The sequence below is a fragment of the Hippocampus bargibanti genome, linkage group LG04, assembly GCF_051943395.1.
Source record: "Hippocampus bargibanti isolate YZ-2025 linkage group LG04, ASM5194339v1, whole genome shotgun sequence".
NCBI classification, from domain to species: Eukaryota; Metazoa; Chordata; class Actinopteri; order Syngnathiformes; family Syngnathidae; genus Hippocampus; species Hippocampus bargibanti.
The window spans coordinates 6,097,241-6,116,194 of record NC_142737.1 but is presented as its reverse complement, the minus strand read 5'-3'; the positions used below and the strand labels follow the sequence as shown (position 1 = coordinate 6,116,194).

The 18,954-nt window shown below is 39.7% G+C and overlaps 2 protein-coding genes across 7 annotated transcripts; both read right to left on the bottom strand.

Annotated features, from left to right (window-relative positions):
• Nucleotides 1-924: 924 nt before the first annotated feature.
• LOC148898829 (uncharacterized) lies at nucleotides 925-10,060 on the bottom strand. Of its 3 annotated transcripts, none has more exons than XM_088993727.1 (6): nucleotides 9,893-10,057; nucleotides 8,750-9,117; nucleotides 6,415-6,586; nucleotides 3,440-3,565; nucleotides 1,919-2,009; nucleotides 925-1,836 (listed from the first exon to the last, which is right to left on the bottom strand). In XM_088993727.1, exons 1-6 carry the CDS (start codon nucleotides 9,942-9,944, stop codon nucleotides 1,638-1,640), a joined length of 1,008 nt encoding a protein of 335 aa, XP_088849853.1. In that variant the 5' UTR covers nucleotides 9,945-10,057; the 3' UTR covers nucleotides 925-1,637. The 3 variants fall into 3 exon arrangements, with proteins under 3 accessions (XP_088849853.1, XP_088849854.1, XP_088849855.1); XM_088993728.1 differs by having other exon boundaries at nucleotides 6,415-6,583; nucleotides 9,893-10,055; XM_088993729.1 differs by lacking the exon at nucleotides 3,440-3,565 and having other exon boundaries at nucleotides 9,893-10,060.
• Nucleotides 10,061-11,851: 1,791 nt separating this feature from the next.
• On the bottom strand, nucleotides 11,852-18,489 carry LOC148898828 (arrestin domain-containing protein 3-like). Of its 4 annotated transcripts, none has more exons than XM_088993723.1 (6): nucleotides 18,084-18,489; nucleotides 17,411-17,450; nucleotides 17,172-17,319; nucleotides 16,338-16,434; nucleotides 15,949-16,205; nucleotides 11,852-15,141 (listed from the first exon to the last, which is right to left on the bottom strand). In XM_088993723.1, exons 1-6 carry the CDS (start codon nucleotides 18,337-18,339, stop codon nucleotides 14,542-14,544), a joined length of 1,398 nt encoding a protein of 465 aa, XP_088849849.1. In that variant the 5' UTR covers nucleotides 18,340-18,489; the 3' UTR covers nucleotides 11,852-14,541. The 4 variants fall into 4 exon arrangements, with proteins under 4 accessions (XP_088849849.1, XP_088849850.1, XP_088849851.1 ...); XM_088993724.1 differs by having other exon boundaries at nucleotides 17,411-17,468; nucleotides 18,135-18,489; XM_088993725.1 differs by having other exon boundaries at nucleotides 18,135-18,489.
• Nucleotides 18,490-18,954: the final 465 nt, after the last annotated feature.

Below are 18,954 nucleotides of genomic sequence, written 5' to 3'. Positions count from 1 at the left end.
ACTCTTTCGTGGACACAGAATAAGGTAAGTAGCTTATTTTTTTGTCGGAAATGAAAGTGAATGCGGTCCCACTGCTATGACGTGAGCTCAGGAAAAGTTGGTGTTTTGTGATATAATTTATTTTTGATCATTAGCAATGTAGCATAATTAGCAGCGAAGCTATCGAGTACATCGAACAGGTTGGTACTGTACTCATTTTACTAGAAAAAAGCCTCTGCTTGGCAGAGTAACATTAACCGAGTTCAGGCTCCTACATTACAGCAAAACTAACACAAATTAAATGAAATGAAAAAGGGAGAATTAATTATAATGCCCAAAAAAAAGATCAACGGGCAGATGAAGTTTCTCCATTCACAAAAGCTGGTCAGCAGAAAAAAAGTATTTTCCCCCCCTCAAACATTCGCATGTGGTTTTAGTCGAGTTACTGTGGCTTTTGCCATGTGCACGGTGCACTTTATTCAATCTGGCCGCCTCTCATTAGTTTTAAACACTGCCATCAGTGAAAACCGTTTTATATCCTAACGCCAAGATATACTGTAATTTAAAATATGCCCCGCACTCGCAATCAGCACTTGGTTCAACTGGACACACGACAAAAACAAACTATGTTTCTGTGTCACACATCTGCTGATGGTTGTCAAAATGCAATCCAATTAACACTCCTGCAGAGGCCCCCAAAGCCGAGAAAAAAAGACTCCAAAACAAACCCGCTGGGAATTTTCCATGCTACAAGCTGATGTTGTGTACTTGAGAAATGTCATGCTCTCCAAGTAACTGGAGTAGGCATGGATGGCTGGGATAGACCTACGGACAAGTCAGAATCTTCCATCATCCTGCCATGAAATGTTTGTGGGAGGAAACCGAAGGCATCAAAACCGTAATATGTCAATCTAGAACGAATCCACAAAATGTATACAAATTCAGTGGTTTTAATACATTCATAGCAGGTTTTATTTTCCCTTTAAAGTTGCAGTGATTTTAATTAGAAAAAACAAAACAAAACAAAACACATTGACTAAGCACAACAGCGGCAATCTAATTTATCTCACTAATTTCTACTGTGCTCGAGAAAACCCCACATGAACACAAAATATTAATGCAGTATAAAATGTTTAAATGTCCTTATTTCCACAAAAGACAAATATGTAACAATGCCCATCATCATTTCCAATGCTTCTTCCTTCTGGATTTGACTTGCGTCGCCCCAATGGATGATTAAATACTGTTCGTTAATGACCACATGTTGAAACAATCATTATGGTATACAAGAACAAGATTTTACCTTTTTTAGTTAACTGGTGACTACAGTTGGATTCCTAAGTAAAATAAATCCCTTTTTATGAGCTAAATGCAAATCGGAATGAATAAGAATGACGGTTTGGTTCTGGCTACTCACGAAATATTGCTTCAACTACAGTAAAACAAAATAAAATACGTACTCTCAAACAGTTCCAACGTTGCCAAGCTACTGTTTTTTTTTCTGTGGTGGCTACACTTAAACCAAAAGCTCACATGGAAACCGTGTGCAACTTTCCAAAAACCAATCCGCTCAACTCAAATATTCCAAAACCACACAAAACTCCAGTTTCATATTTCTTCCCTTCTGCAAGCGTACTATCTAATATCACACACAACCTTCAGGCTTCATACAGCGGCGTAACCGTGCCGTCTTTCCACTCAATCAGGATTTCTCCTCGCTGCATTATTGGCGAAGACAGCGGAAGGCGCATGGCGTTCTCTGTTAATGGGGCTCTCTCACATGGCACGGGGGACCCCGGGATGCCCGCCTCTGGCTTTGGAGTGTACGACTTCAAAACACACACCACTTTCTTCCTTCTGGCTCAGCCGGATGAGAAATTTGAGAAGGTGTGAGGCGATTGACATGCACGGGTCATTACGTTGGCGCGTCGACACTCACCTATTGGAGTAAACGTTGAAAATAAGAATGATGGTTCCAAGCACAAGAGCCAAGGAGCTTAAAACCAACATGGTTATTTTCCAGCTCATACCTATAAAGACACATAAGTGGTACATCATTACTTTCCGGTGATGACTCGTTAACTTTTTTAAACTCTTTGCAGATGTTTTGCTGACTTTTTTTTCGATGCGGCATACTTACGACATTGGAACTCAAATTTTTCACAACAAGCACCTTCTAAAAAAAGTACTTGGCTCTCTAATTACCACCATCCTGACCAAAATTAAACCTACAGTCGTGTTGTGGGCCAATGTTCATCCAAAACAGGCAGTTTTTACTCCTAAAATGTATTTCTAATAAAGTTTTAAAGGACAACCGACACCTTCTGACAAGTTGTGGCCATAATTTGTCAAATCACTTGAAATGACTTCTACTGAACACATTTTACAAATATTCCACCGCATATAGCTATATTTTACGTTTTAAGACTTGAATATTGAGTTTTAGGACTACATAAACATTCAATGTAGCGTAAGAAAACTTTGACTTTCTTCTTTTCTTCTTCATTTTTTTTTCTTCATCAGAAAAAAAGTTATTTCCTAAAGTATATCGTTCTGGAGTTACATGAACTTAAAATGAGGGTGGCTGTCTAAAATACAATGCAATACATGCATAATGGTTTATATAGCGCGTTAACAACAGCTGAAGCTGGAACTAAGTGCTAACATGGAAAAAAGGGAAATGCTGCTCCCTTGTGGAAGGGAAAAAACATTGCCAGCGCTTTATCGGCTCCCCAGCATGAAAAAACTAAACCCGAACAATGGCGCTCTACGTCATATTTTCAATTCCCGAATAAATTAGTGAATGGCAGTTTTTGAGTTTAATATAATATATTTTATTATTAAATTATATATAATATTTAATATATTTTAACTGTATTAAACCTAAAATTAAAATGCAGCATTATTCAAGCCACTATCACATTGCACGGTTTATGTTTAGTGATTCTGTCATGTGACTGAAATAAACTAATTCTTCGGGTCACTAAAATATTGCGACTTTAATTGTCCCAAATGGCATGGTATTTTATTTGTAGCTGGATTTAATTTTAAATATACTAAATAAAAACTAAATATGGATACATGTAATGTCATTTTATGACAACTATCTTTTCTAAACTTCAATTTACAACTAAATAAATGCCGCTAGATCTCATACCGATAATAGCTTGCTTCACTGTAAATAAAAAGCTTAATATAAAAATCATAATAAGGTATAATGTTTGTTTTATAATCCAATCTGATCGATTAAGAAATGAATTGTCGAAGAACTCCGGAGGCTTAATTCAGATATTTAAACTCGACATGCACAGGCATGAACGATACTCTTGATATTCTTTTGCTATAGCTCTATCTAGTGGTGAAAAGGTAGTAGTTCATTTAATCGCGAAATTACAGTTGAGAGCTGACATTTTGCTCTCTTCCAATGACACTAGGCGATTCAAAACGTCCAAAATTGTACCATAATCCAAGGTGAAGAAAACCATGGTGGGATCCTCGGGCGACTTTGTGCTTTGGGTGACCATATCAGACACGTCTCTAACTGCCAATACTTGGGTGACTCCCTCACTAAACGTCACTTCATCAACTGTCGGGGAAAGTGGAGAGAAATACATCAAATTTAATCGATCACCGATGGCGACAAAATGACCCAACGCCACAAAAAGGGAGTGCATGCTAGCGTCTCGATTGATGTGAAACCACAATCGGGCTTGCTGTGACATGACAAACTGAATGGTGCTGGCACAAGGTAGTCGCTGTCCTACTGCCAGTGAGAAGAAAGTATCGATTGGCCTAACGGTGCACTTACATTAATTTGAGGTCGCCAATTATTTTTTTTACAGGAGTGCAGGGAAGTGACAAATATCTATCTATCTATCTATCTATCTATCTATCTATCTATCTATCTATCTATCTATCTATCTATCTATCTATCTATCTATCTATCTATCTATCTGTCTGTCTGTCTGTCTGTCTGTCTGTCTGTCTGTCTGTCTGTCTGTCTGTCTGTCTGTCTGTCTGTCTGTCTGTCTGTCTGTCTGTCTGTCTGTCTGTCTGTCTATCTATCTATCTATCTATCTATCTATCTATCTATCTATCTATCTATCTATCTATCTATCTATCTATCTATCTATCTATCTATCTATCTATCTATCTATCTATCTATCTATCTATCTATCTCAGCTGGCTAACTAGTTAGCTGTCTGGCTAGCAAGCTAGCAGGCTGTCTGGCTGGCTAGCTGTCTGGCTAGCTTGACTTTATGTACTTTATTTATCTATTTATTTATGTACTAATGTATTATTATTATTATTATTATTTTACAAGTCAGAAACTGAATCAACACTACCACTCCAAGTATCTGTACTTACAGTACATACAATATCTTGCCACGCACTTGTAACCCTCAGTTGGCGTTTAAAACTTCCATATCATCATACCCATTAAATGTTATATATTGTGTAAAGATTACCGTATTTTCCGGTGTATAAGGCGCACCGGAGTATAAGGCTCAATGAATGGGAAAGGTTTTCCAAATATAAAATATGAATATATAAAAGTTTTCCAAATATAAGGCACACCACATTATATGGCACTACAGTAAAGGCTGGGATTAAGCACTACTCCTCCTAAATGGAGTCGTGAGACCTGTTGTGGCTCAATATAACTTCACATATAAGGCACACCTGCGTACATCTTTTGAAGAAAATCAAGGCTTTTGGCTGCACCTTATACACTGGAAAATATGATAACCGTATTGATGAGCGATTATCCCTGATAAGCAGTGAAACACAGGGACGAAAACCTCTCCATATTGAATAAAAATAGCTCTGCCGGTGAGGTCATCTGCAACCACACAAACACACCACGTCAAATGGATCCTCCCCCACACAAATAGATTCGATTTCACTGAGTTGATTTGCAATGTTGTTCGCTGCCAGCAATTCTTTGACTTGCTTTATGATATCAAGCCACTCCTTGTTTGTTTTGGGTCCTTTTTTTGGGGGGGGGGGGGGGGGGGGGGGGGGTGGGGGGGGGGTTGTGGCAGAATATCAAGCAACCACTCTCTGTGTCCTTCATACTGAGTATATTGTATGTCATATTTGCTGTCGGATAGCCCTTGAAAATTTGTCTCTGATTAAGTGCCAGAATATGACTTGAAACGTTTAAAGGACAACCGACGCCCCCTGACAAGTTGTGTCCATAATTTGTAAAATCACTTCAAATGACTTCTACTGAGCGTATTTTACAGATTCCACGGCATATAGCTGTATTTTACATTTTAAGTCTCGCTCTGAATATTCCAGAAGTCTTCTTTTTGAGTTGGTGACGAGTCCTCACGTTACATCACTGAAGGAACGCCCCTGACCGAAAAAAGGACACATTGTAGAAGTCCTTCCATCACGTCAATGGATTTTGCTGCACTTGTTTGGTCTGAAAACTTTGTGTTGCACCAAAAAGAGGCAGAAGAGGGCGACAAAGCTCCGTGTGAATAATTAATCAGCCTGTGGAAACAGGCTGATTAATTCCTTACATGGAGCTCTGTCGCCATTTTCTGCCGCTTTTTTAGTGCAACATTTACCCCCCCCCCCCCCAATGTTGCCTCAAAATGGCAAGTCTTGTTTTTGAGTTGATGACGATCCCCACGTGACGTCACGTCTGGAACGCCCCCTGACCGAGAAAACGACACACAATGCATTTTGGGTACTTTGTTTAGTCTGAAAACTTTGTGTTGATCCGTGTTGATGGCGAAATTAGAAGGAAAAAACATAAATAACGCGATGGTGAATCGTGCGTTGCACCAAGACTACTATTTGATACTAGTTGACACAAATTCCCAGCAGACAAATCCAATGGTCAATAATTTTGCTAAACCACAGTTAAAGTGGATTTATGAGAAACAAATAAGGTGGTGAGTTGAATAGAAAATGCCATTGCAGATTCGGGGGGGTTCCTTCTAGCTGACATTGGATTCAACATCCCCACCCCCACTAATGTACCGTATTTTCCGGTGTATAAGGCACACCCAAAAGCCTTCATTTTCTTCAAAAGATGACCCTGCATCTTATACGCATGTACACCTTATATGTGAAGTAATATTAAGCCACATCAGGTCTTGCAACTACTGTCAGCAGCCATCTCCATTCCCCTCACACACAATTCATGCCTATATTGTAGTGCCTTATATTTGGATTTATTTTTTATATTTACAGTATATATTATATTGGGAAAACTTTTTTCATTCATTGAAGGTGCATTTTATCATCCGATACGCCTTATATATGGAAAAAGTTTGAAAGTACACCATTCATTAGGGGTGTGCCTTATATATACACTGGAAAATACGGTATTGAAAGAGGGTAACTTTCACATCACTTCCTGGTTTGCTTGTTTGCGATTGAGAAACCTCTCATGAACAACAATATAAAATAGACAACCTGCTTTTCTGTCCATATCCGAGGTATCACTTGGTAAGATGATCGGTTCCATTGATTTCCCCAGAGGGTCATGCGCTTGGTGGTTTTGCGCATGATGGTGCTGGTGGTATTTTGTGTCCCTCCCTCCACATAACAAAGTTTGATTGTCCAGCGTTCTCCACCTGCTGCCCTGCTTGTGAATCCAAATAGAATGAGACAAATATTGATTCCACAAAGTCATTAAAATCAGCGATACCGGTCCGTAGGTCGTTTGGTACTGGGCAATACGTACATAATTTTAATGACTTCTGTTTTATTAATTTCACAATCAGTTGTATTTATTTTGGAATCTGAAACGTTTTATTTTGAAAATATTACCGGGTTGTTTGTCTACAATATATCACTCTTGACCCAAGTCATTGCACACTTCTCTTGACAGGTTACTCCTAAAATGAAAACCCAGGAGCTGCGTAATATGCGGTGATGGTGAGTTGTATTTTTCATGCACTTTGTATTTGCTGCTGTATCTTATTTTGAAGGTACGGCTAAACGTTATCACAGTGTCCAAAGTGTGTTACAGGCAGTTCTTTATGTACTGATTTGTGTTTTTTATTCAGTTAAGAAAAATACAGTGATACATCAGCTCACGAACTGAATTGGTTCCCAGAAAGTATGTCAAAGGCGACAAGTTTGTCTGCCGAATATTTATTTCCTATAAGAAACCATTAAAATGAATATAATCCGTTTCCAGGTCCCCAAAAAACACAATTTTCTACTAAATAAGCTTTAGAACTACACAAAATATGCCTTATTTTATGTATAATAAATGTACTATATAATAGTCATTTTATTTACCTTTGTGACAGTCGTTGATGTAGTTGCCTCTTGGTGATATCCGAGTGAAGTTGCCGTGCTTTCTCGGTGATAATACTCTCCCTCACACTGTCCCCTGCTAGCTGCTTTTCGTTAATCCAAATCAACAGAAGTTTTTCAACCTCTTCTATTTCCTGAGATCTTTGCTTAGACAACACAGAAACACCCTTAGCCACACGTAGCAATGGTCGACTTAGCATACTGGTACTGGGATGCTAAGTCACACAAACGCACACTTTATTCGTGTTTTTCGATGATCTCCTTCTTCTGTTCGACCGTAATTTTCTTTTGTGTCTTCTTCGGCTTATTACTAGCCTGTGGTGGGGTCTTTTTCAGTCCCATAATAGAAAAAGTACTATCCTCTATGACAAACCACGTCCACACTCAAATAAAGTGGGTGACGAAAACCAGTCCGCCAGCCACCGTGGCGCTGTTCGACCGTGTGGTTTGGTGTTCATCCGCCAAAAACGTGTCCGCCATCCACCGTGGCGCCATGTGGTTTGGTTCTTCCGCTGAAAACTAGTTCATCAGTCAAGACTATATGCTTGCGAATTTAATGTGCGTGAGGTGAAGCGTTCGTAAGCTGAGGTATCACTGTACTCCAGTTTTCATGCACGTCTTATCAGATTATTTTGTTGTATTTATCTATCACACCTTAAAGGCTGGCCCCTGAAAATATTGCCTGACGTAGAACCGGTTCGTGGGGAGAAAAATGTTGGGGGCCGCTGATTTAAATGAGCCTTTTGTCATTTTCTGTCAACAGTAAGTCTTCTTCTTCTTTTCCTTTCGGCTTTTCCCTTCAAGGGGTTGCCACAGCAAATCAGTGTCCTCCATCTTTAGAGGTGTGATCCGCGTGTTTGTTTTGGCCAAGCTTTTACGTCGGATGGCCTTCCTGAGACAACCCTCTGTATTTATCCGGGCTTGGGGCCGGCACAAGAAGACTTATGTAATAATAATAATAATAATAATAATAATAATAATAATAATCCATTTCATTTCTAAGCGCCTTTCAAAACTCTCAAGGTTACTCTATAGTCACAGGATAAGTTTTTTCTGTGGGTAAGCAGCCACACACGCCAGCGTTCACTCAACCCCTAAGTAACTCAAATAGATAGAAAGCAAGCTCTCTAGCTAATAGATACAGTCGCTAATAGATAGCTACCTAGCCAGCTAGATAGCTAGATAGCTAAATGATAGCTAGCTAGATAGCTAACCAGCCAGCCAGACAGCTAATAGATAACAAATAGATCGCTAGGTAGCTAGCTTGATCGCTAGCTAGACTGTCATAAGTCTACTCTTATAAGGAATTCTGTCAAACGGAAATTCCTTAATCCAGAAAAAAATCGTATGTATTCACTTTTTTACCACTCAATGATAGCAAAGATAAATTCCCTACAATGGAAATTCCGATATCCGTAACACAGAATTACAATCCATGCAAAATTTTTGCTTGATATACGGGGAAAAAAGTAGAAATCCTCACCTGCTTATGTTCCCGTGATAGGAAAACCAAAGTGGATTCTTGCGTGGCACTCAGGTGTAGCCCTTTACCGAGCAAAGTCAGGTGGCCTTTTTTGGAACAAGACCACTGCTGGCTGCCTACATCAGCGCCATCTTCAGTTTGAAGATGGCAGGGTTGCAGGTGCACACCCTCAAACTGCTCCTGGGGAGCAGTCAGACACTCCCCGGCATATTTGTTTCTGAGAGCTTGGCTCCCAGGCATCCAAAGCCATTCTTGGAAGGCTGAATGCGGGTCGCATTGTCCCAACGACAGCCTCAATCCAAGGGTACCTTCCTGTACTTGAAGGCATGTGCCCAGCAGCTTGTTTCGGATGTTTAAACAGGATACTTCTGTGTAGGGAGAAGCAAAAATAAATAAATAAATAAATACGTTTTTATATAGGGCAAAGCAAAAACAACAACAACAAAAAAAAAAACAATTTACCCTATAGGGCGAAGCAAAAAAAAACCCAAACAATTTATAATAATAATAATAATAATAATAATAATTATATTAATAATAATTACACTACCATAGTACATTTATTACACATAAAATAAGGTATATTTTGTGTAGTTTTAAGGCTTATTTAGTCGAAAATTATGTTTTATGGGGATCTTGGAACGGATTATTCTCATTTTAATGATTTCCTATGGGAAATTAATGTTTGGAATACACACTTTTCACCTTACACACACTTTCTGGGAAGCAATTAAGTTCCTAAGCCAAGGTATCACTGTACTGTATTTACAAACTTTTTCGAAGAATCGAATCGAAAGTATGTAGCATGTAAGAACCGATAGATAAGAACCATTTGCACATGCCAGAACTGCACTGGCATTATTTTAATGAAAAGCTTCACACTCGAGTTGGCACTTGACGTGTCTAAAATATAAGAGTGCGTTCTTAAAAACTGAGTTGGCAAGCTCATTGTGCAAAGAAGTAACATTTTAAACTAAAAGTCCAGTTACGCTATTTGTTTAGCTTTTATTTTGTGATTATTGAGCAACTTGAAACAAAACGCAAATGTAGAGTAGCAAGACGCTAGTACACATGAAAACTGTCAACAGTTTGTTCAATAAACAGCTTCGATTACAAGATTAACAAGCTTTTGTCATGTCTCACCGGTGAAAATGAGGAATGGAAGGAGAGAAATGGGCTTCAGCGTTTTCCCCATGGCTGCAAAGACTTTAGTGCGCCAATCGTACGGAGCAAGTGAAGGTAGCTGGAAACAAGTGGAAAGGCTTCATGCTGCCTCTTCTACGAATTTACTGCAGTTGAGTGGATGAATGGAGGGAGGGGGGTGGCGGCAATCGGGGGGCTCTCTGCATTCCTTTCCTAAACTCCGAGGGACCGCCATGAACTCCCCGCGTCGCTTTTCATTTCAAAGCGCAAATTGTTGCCCGATTGCGTCAATGTTTATGTTTCGACATCCCAACTATTATTTTTTTACCAATCAATGGAAATTTGATCTCAGTTCTATCAGTGCAGTAGTAATTTCAATGTGTTTTACATTAATAAATACAGTGATACCTTGGCTTATGAACTTAATTGGTACCCAGAAAGTGTCTGTAAGGTGAAAAGTGTGTATTCCAAACATTAATTTCCGATAGGAAACCATTAAAATGAGAATAATCTGTTCCCAGGTCCCCATAAAACATATTTTTCAATTAAATATGCCTTATAACTACACACAATATACCTTATTTTATGTATCATAAATGTGCTATGGTATAGTAATTAAAGAAATAAACTCTATTGTATAATAAAGTCGTTTTATTTACCTTTGCAATGGTCGATGGCTTGATGGAATGGATAACTCACAGCATTAAACACTTGATGAGAGGAACGCAGCCTTCTTCTTCCACCATCTTGAGGAATAATCCCTTGTAAGTGCTTTCTCTGTGATAATTTTACCTTGTTCCTCATCAATTGTGTTCTGTTTATCTGGGTTGATAGCTTTTTGCATCAAGTGTACAGATGGCTTGTGCGGGTTATTTGTGAAGCCTGATTGATGGGAACAGTATAATAAAGTCGTTTTATTTACCTTTGTGATGGTCGTTCATGGCTTGATAGCTTTTTGCATAAAATGTCTCAAGGTGCTCTGGGTTGTACATCTTAGAAGTAGTGATATTGCAACAGCAACAGATGCAGGCAGACACACTGGAAACTTCATTAATAGCTGGTTCCCTTGCTTGTATGTTCTCTTCAAATTGAATTGTACAGATGGCTTGTGCCTGATTGATGGGATATTTTAACCTTGCAGTCTACACTCTGCCTTTGAACTATCAATAAAGTTGAAACGAGTCCAAATTTCACTTCGATTTCTTTCCATTTTCTCACCATTTCACTTTTGTTTTTTTCACTTTGCCAGAGGCAATGGCCAGCGCTTTATCGGCACCCAAAAACAAACAAAATTCGAAGAGATTCGGGAATGGCGCTCTACGTCATATTTTCAATTTCTATCTATTTGAGTTACTTCCGGGTCGAGTGAACGCTGGCGCGTGTGGCTAATGCCGCTCACCCACAGAAAAACTGATCCTGTTACTGTAAAGTGACCTTGAGAGTTTTGAACGGCACTTACAAATGTATTATTAGTATTGTTATTTATACATTTGTATGACTTTGACACCCTTACTGTATGAACATTACTAGTTTTGAAAAATTATCCTTCATTTTTTTTCCACAGCTCGTGTATGAAACATTTTTGCAGGACTGTATCTGACCCACTTCCCCCCCTTATTTTTTTATACTATTGAATATGTCTTTATTTTTCGGCATGCTTCTGTACTTTCTCTCTTTCTAGTCGAACATGCTTTCCCTACCCTTGACCACACTCAACGCCTGTCTGCGATCTAATCCGTGCACATGCAAATCAACAACAGCGGCGCATAAATCTGTTAATAGAAGGAGAACATTGTTCCGAGTTGAATAGGATTGTCCACTCATTATGGTGAGAAATGGGACAGCTCTGGAAAGGCGATGCGGTCACATGATGTTTTTCCTCTGTCGTGAAACTTGGCTAAAATACCAGAAGCAGCAATGAAGAAAAACAAAATGCAGATTCACAATTTTAGCAATAATTTTGATTTTTTAAATGATTTATTTTCACTTGCGAAATGACTTATAGGGAAATATGGTGAACTCAGCAGGCAAAATTCCATCTTCAGTAAAATAAAATGATATATATGGACTGTAATAATAAAAAAAAAAAAAAAGATTTGGTTTATAGTACAGTGATGCAAAAAAACACAGAGCAGCTCAACAGATCTTGCAGTTTAAAATCATTATAAACACAAACATTTGGTTCTTTTTGTTGGGTTAAATGTTGTTCTTCCTGGTTCAGCTCTCCATTTGTATAGTCTAAATATTAAATCAGCAGAAAGCAAGGTGATACACAAAAAAAGGAATATTTATTATCAGGCAGAGAGAGGATGTTCTCCAGGGGAGAAGCTAGGCCTAGGGAGAGAGAGGCAAGAGCGAGAGCGAGAGAGAGAGCTCTCGCCTCAGACATTTATAAACAACAGGAGTGATGTCACTTTGGAAAGGACCTATCATCTGCTAGATACACTCATGAATATTCATTATTAGACTGAAACATAACAGATTTCTACAGTAACTAAGTACAAGCTGAGTACATGTATACTAATTAACATATACAAATAACTAAACTACATACATATATGGACTTACTAATTGATAAGAATAAGTAGAAATGAAATAACAGGATGTTTTTAGCATGTGTATATAACCAATTCTAACACTGTTTGTGCCAACTGTTGCACCATTTAAAGGACAACCGACGCCTCCGGACAAGTTGTGTCCATAATTTGTACAATCACTTCAAATGACTTCTACTGAGCGTATTTTATAAAGATTCCACCGCATATAGCTATATTTTACGTTTTAAGACTCGCACTGAATATTCAGTCTTGTTTTTGAGTTGGTGACGAGTCCTGACGTCACGTCACGGAGGGAACGCCCCTGACCGAGAAAGCGACACACAATGCATTTTGCGGTACTTTGTTTGGTCTGAAAACTTTGTGTTGATGGTGAAATTAGAAGAAAAAACACATAAATAACCCGATGGTGAATCATTGTGTGTTGCACCAAGACTACGATTTAATACTAGTTGACACAAATTCCCAGCAGACAAATCAGCCCATTTCCAACGGATCTTGGGCGCCATCTTGTGCATTTTCTGGGTGCTACATTGCTGTCATTGACGGCTCGAATTGATATGGGAGGACTCCTTTAATCGATTGCAAACATTTATGCTTTCCTCTTCAGAACTATTTGAATCATATTCATAACTGGATGAGGAACAAGAAAGCATCTTCTCCGAATCTGAAGCCATTGTTTTGATTCTATTCTTTTAGATGCTATAAAACGTTTTTCTGATGTGAGTTAGGAAACAAAAAAAATGGTGTCGGTTGTCCTTTAAGTTGTTGTACTGCAAGTATAAAATCACTTCAACTCAACATTTGTCCAGTTTATGAATCATTTTAGTCTTATCTGTACACATAAGGCAGAAAAATACATTCAAGCAAAATAAGGCCACAACCAACAGTTCCTTCCAACACAGTTTACAACCTCCAGATTTTTTCCGTATAAACTTTATATTTAACTCATTCACTGCCATTCCCGAATTTTTATTCGGGAATTGAAAAGCATGATGTGGATGGAGCGCCATTTCTGAATTTGAGTTTTTTTCTTGCGGGTGGGGTACCGATAAAGCACTGGTCAGACCTCTGGCAATTTTTCCCCCTTCCACGAGGGGGCAGCATTTGGTTTTTTTCCCCCCATTCTAGCGCTTTGTTCTAGCTTCAGCTGTTGTTAAAGCGATATATAAACCATTATGTTTGTATTGCATTGTATTTTGGACAGCCGCCCTAATTTCAAGGTCATATAACTCCAAACCCACATAACTTAGGAATTATTTTTTTTTGATGAAAGAAGCGCCTCTAAGGTTTCTTATGCTGCATTGAATGGTTATGTAGTCTTAAAACTCAATACAGGTAACATCCGACTTACGACCGAGTTCCGTTCCGACCAAACGGTCGCAAGTCGAAATCCATTCCAAATGTTGAATAGAGACTCGGAGGCTAAATGACTCGCAAACTCTGGTGCCATCGCATGGTCAATTGTTGTGCGAGAGTGAGATGCTGGTTGGCTGGCCAAAAATGTCGAACACGTTGCCGGCCTGCTAGCGCGTTGCCAGGTGTAGAATTAAAATTTAAAAAATAGGGTCTGAGGGGTCGTGCTCGTAAGTACAGGTGGTTGTAAGTCGGGCTGGTCGTAAGTCTGATGTTACTTGTATTGTTGGGGCAATTCGCTATACGAACATCTTTAAACATCTTTTTGCATCGTTTTGTTTTTCTTGGACTTCCATGACGTCACATCCTATACACGCTGTCCCAACATGTCTATGTCTCTCTCTCTGTCCCTCCTAAACCAACCTCATAATGTCCCTGCTGTCTACAAGATTAAAACAACTTATTCTGTTCAACCTGGGTTCCTGCTGATTTTACCATCCCATTTCTAACACCCTGAAGAGCCATGAACCAGGGAGAACAATCACTTTTAGCCCAATATTATTTTGTGTTTGCTGCAATTTGAGTGAAAATGACAAATAACCCCGGCACTGGAGTGGACACATTTTTGCACATCGCCTGACAGTGAATGAGTTTTAAAAAAAAAGTGACATCTACATGTTAGCCCTCTTACATTGACTACATTTTGGCATTTGTGATGCATATAATCCGAACTGCGTGTTATTTGTTTTCCCTCGACTCATCATTTGCAGAGGACGGGAAAATAAGTGAATAGGCTGGGGGAGGTTCATCTGATTGCGATAGGAAATTGGCCGTGCTCATGTAAGGAGGCGGGTCGTACGACGGCGCAGATGGAGCCGGGTGTGATTCTGGTGGTGCCGATGCACCCGGATGGGCCGCTGGGACGGAAGGAAGCGGGGGGAAACCCGGAGCGGGTGGCTGAAATGCTTGTCGATTCGAAGGAGGGTGAAGGACACCCGATGACGATTGGTTTAAAAACGGAGAGCCGTACGAAGACATTCCTGGATTAAAACCCCACGCCGCCGGCGCGGTGGGATTCATGGGCGGTGGACCAGGATGGCTCGACGGGTTAGCCGGGTAAGAAGGCGGAGTTACCGAATACGTTTGGCCCCCTTCGTATCTGTTCGGGGATGGATGATAATGAGGCGCGCTGGCTGCTGTAGGGAGGAAGTCGCCGCTGGGTGAGCCCCAGCTTGGTCCAGATGCAACCGATTGAGATCCGGATGCCAGACTTGGAGGTATGACAATCACCGGGAAGGTTACCTCGGGGTCAAAGGCAAAACTGATGTCAAGATACACCTGAGGAGGGGCAAAATAAAAAATATGGAGAGCTTGTAAACCTCAAGATCCAGTAAATGACATTCCGCATCAAAGTAACAAGGATGCATCTGGGCTGCGATTTGTGCCACATATGACATACAGTGATACCTTGGCTTATGAACTTAATTGGTTCCAAGACAGAGTGTGTAGCCTGATTGATAGGAATTTTAACCTTGCAGTCTACACTCTGCCTTTGAACGATCAAAGTTGAAACGAGTCCAAATGTCACTGTTTTCTATCCATTTTGTCACTCTGTCTCTGTGGTCTGCCTGTCTCTTTAATGTTTAAACCACCTCCCCTCACTGCTGCGTTCTTGACCAATCACGTGGCTTTAACCGAAGACTGGGGGCGGGGAATCGAGGACAAAAAAAGTCAGCAGCCATTTTCTTTTTGGAGAAAGGCTTCATTCTCTCTCTCTGTCTGTAAACCCCAACCCCCCTGCCCTCACTGCGACGTTCTTGACCAATCACGTGGCTTTAACCGATGACCGAGGCAGGGGGAATAGAGGACCAAAACAAGCCGGCTGCCATTTTCTTGTTCTGAGAACGGGCTCCTTTGCGAACGACACATCACTCATTGTGGCAGCTCCGTGTGCATCCTGAAAAATAGTTTGTATGCCAAGGTAAAAATTTCATAAATTTAACGTTCGTAAACCAAAAAGTTTATAAGGCAAGGGGTTCGTAAACCGAGGTATCAATGTACTTGTGTTACAATAGCTGAAGAAACACATTTATTTGAACAGCAGTTTAAAACTGTTAGACTTTCCAAAATGTTTCTCAACATTACCTTTAAGAAGTATTCCACGGATATAATCTCACAATTTTTGATGGTGGGCTCCTGTTGTGTGGGAATCTTCACAGCCCACCTGACCTCCTTCTCCGAGTGGGCTCCGATATTCTGGCCGGCCATTTTGTTGACAGTGCTGTTTTCATGTTTGGTACTACCGCTGGCGGTGTAGACGATAATCTGAGACAAACGCACTTTGGGCGTCATGTCGCTGGAAGAGTTGTTGTTGATTTTTGCAACCACCACTGCTGTTTCTCCTACGGTAAAAGGGGGGGGGGGCACAAGCACAGATTTGAATTTCATATTTCTACATTTTCTCTAAAAATGTAAAGCTCAATAACAAAATCCAGCCATGAGGTTTTGTATATCGGAGTGCCCGCATGACTAACCTGGAGCGTAAGCCGTTTTATCAACAGTGACCTCCATATGCACTTTTCCGCTTGAGAAAATCCCTAATTCTTTGTCTTTTACTGCAAATTGTTTGAACTAGAAAAAAAGAGAATATAGAGTTAACAACATTTCTAATGTTATGGTAATGATAGATTAAGTCATTCACTGCCAGGCGTGCAAAAATGTGTCCACTCCAGTGCCAGGGTTTTTGTCATTGGCACTCTAATTCCAGGAACCACAGAATATTGAGTTTTAAGACGACATAAGCATTTAATTCAGCGTAAAAAAAAAAAAAAAAAAACTAGACTATCTTCTTTCACCACAAAAAAAGAGGTAATTCCTAAATTATATGGGTCTGGAGTTATGTGAGCTTGAAATGAGGGCGGCTGTCCAAAATACAATACATATTGGTTTATTTAGCGCTTCATCAGCAGCTCTAGCTGTAACAAAGCGCTAACATTAAAAAAAAAAGGAAAATTCTGCCCCCTTGTGGGAAGCAAAAAAGATTGCCAGAGGCCGTGGCCAGTGCTTTATCGGCACCCAAACATGAAAAAAACAAAACCCGAAAAAAAAAAAACCATTAATGGCGCTCTGTCATATTTTCAATTCCCGAATGAATTCGTGAATGGCAGTGAATGAGTTAACAACGACATTGTCCCAATTTTTTTTCTGATGCAAGCTGTAAATATAAAGTAAGGGAGGACATTTTCTATCGATGCCCTTGTTGGCGACCAGTCACTGCTGGATGTCACACAAAATCAGTGGTGATAAGTTCCAGCTCACCCGTGACAATCTTCAGAACTAACAAAAATAGATGGATACACATAACAAACCATCAGAGATTGTAGATTTGGAAAGGACTTGGAGTGAAAGATGATCTTTTTGTCAACAGTCTTGTCAACTTTCCAACTTCGAGACAACTTGGCTTCAAGCGTGTAGACAATTTTTCCATAGGTGCCCTTGAAGCTTGAAGGCATGCTCCTGTCATGGAAGAGAAAGAGTAAAACAAGTGAAACTCACAAGATTTCTCATCACATGATCGGATTGAGACATCCCGAATTATGTCACTTACGTTGATGGAATGGTAAAGTTAAAGTTATACACGTGGACACCTGGGGGAAGAACAGTTTCTGTAAATGAAAAGAAATTGATTCAATGAGTGAGGGTATAGTTTGATTTACTCACTACAGTATATATTGATGTGGATATCAAAAATCTAAATATGAAAAGTGCAATGTGAACACAAGTCATTGTAAATGCATCTTAAAGGAGCCGTATCATTTTTCAGTTATCAGTTTCCCACAGTTAATTATAGGCGTACATATCAATATATATGTATTACCACAATAACTATTTAATTAACACACAGATGGATGGATAGATAGATAGATAGATAGATAGATAGATAGATAGATAGATAGATAGATAGATAGATAGATAGATAGATAGATAGATAGATAGATAGATAGATAGATGTGACTTAATTGGTGCAAACGTCATTTATCAACGACTAATAGTGACATGGCAGTGACGTAGCAGAATGGACGATTGGGGTTGATAAATTCCCATTTTCTTTCCCCCCTCAATATTGTTTAGTGGTGTGTGTGATAGACTTTTCGATATTTGGTGCGACCCAGTTCTACACAAAGCTTTGAACAGAAAACTAGGTTTGTGGAAATTCGACAACTGCAACCGCAAATAAGGAAAATAATAAATAAATAATTTTGACATGCTGCACCGCCTACCATTGGAGCTTTCCGCGATTAAAAAGTGCTTGAGTTTGAAGTATCGTCGACCTGCCGAGTGCGTGTGATTGTGGTTTCCACTCCTCGTAGTCCAGCGTACTTGTGCGTCCCCTTTCACTTTGACGAAGAAGCTTTGCACGGCGGTCGGCTTTTCCACGGCCAACGTTACTTTCCCCCTTATGGTGTCCCCCTCGGAGAACGTCCCTTCCTCGTTGAGCGCGTCGTAAAGCACCGTTAGGCTTTTAATTGCTGGCATATTTAGTTAAAGAGTGAAAAGGCGCGACATTTAGAGAAACAAAGAAAATGTCACGCAATCGATTGAAAGGAGATAGTTTCGTTTTATCCACGACCCTTACTCATGGTCTTAGAAGTTGAATAGGCCACTCCCTGTCAAATGTGTCCGCTGTGTAGACATGACAAGGTCTCTACTGCCATCGCACGTTCAAACAAGAGACTGGGGGAGAACGTAAACACGATTGCGAATTCAACATAAGTTAACCCTTTCTCTAAAGCAGACGTAAAAAATACTGTCATCATGATCTTCCCAGAAAGGTTGGACAAATTAATACAACCCTCCCCCACTGTCAATCGTTTATTATTATTTTTTGCCTCTATTTTTCAATGTTTTACGATGTTTATTTTTATCCTTTTTCGACTGAATGTGTTTAGTTTTTACATTATTTTTTATTGTTTTCTACTTATACAGAATATAATTTTTTTTGAAAACGTGTTTACATTTTCACAACCGAAATAAAACTCAACCGAACTACATTCCATCGGATATACATGTACACATCCGGAGCAGCCAATATGTGGCAGTGTTGAGGTTTACGAATGCAATACGCCGAAGAAGCCCATAGATTTGTTTTTT

Excerpts from the sequence above, each read along its gene's own strand:
- LOC148898829 (XM_088993727.1), bottom strand. The coding sequence starts at position 9,944 with ATGGGGAAAACGCTGAAGCCCATTTCTCTCCTTCCATTCCTCATTTTC. Across the intron at positions 9,118-9,892 it reads TCCATTCCTCATTTTCACCG|AAGTATCCTGTTTAAACATC; the intron begins GTGAGACATGAC and ends CTCCCTACACAG. Across the intron at positions 1,837-1,918 it reads TTCAACGTTTACTCCAATAG|AAGGAAGAAAGTGGTGTGTG; the intron begins GTGAGTGTCGAC and ends CGGCTGAGCCAG.
- LOC148898828 (XM_088993722.1), bottom strand. The coding sequence starts at position 18,339 with ATGCCAGCAATTAAAAGCCTAACGGTGCTTTACGACGCGCTCAACGAG. Across the intron at positions 17,320-17,410 it reads AACTTTACCATTCCATCAAC|GAGCATGCCTTCAAGCTTCA; the intron begins GTAAGTGACATA and ends CTTCCATGACAG. Across the intron at positions 16,435-17,171 it reads CAAATCTACAATCTCTGATG|TTCAAACAATTTGCAGTAAA; the intron begins GTTTGTTATGTG and ends CTTTTTTTCTAG.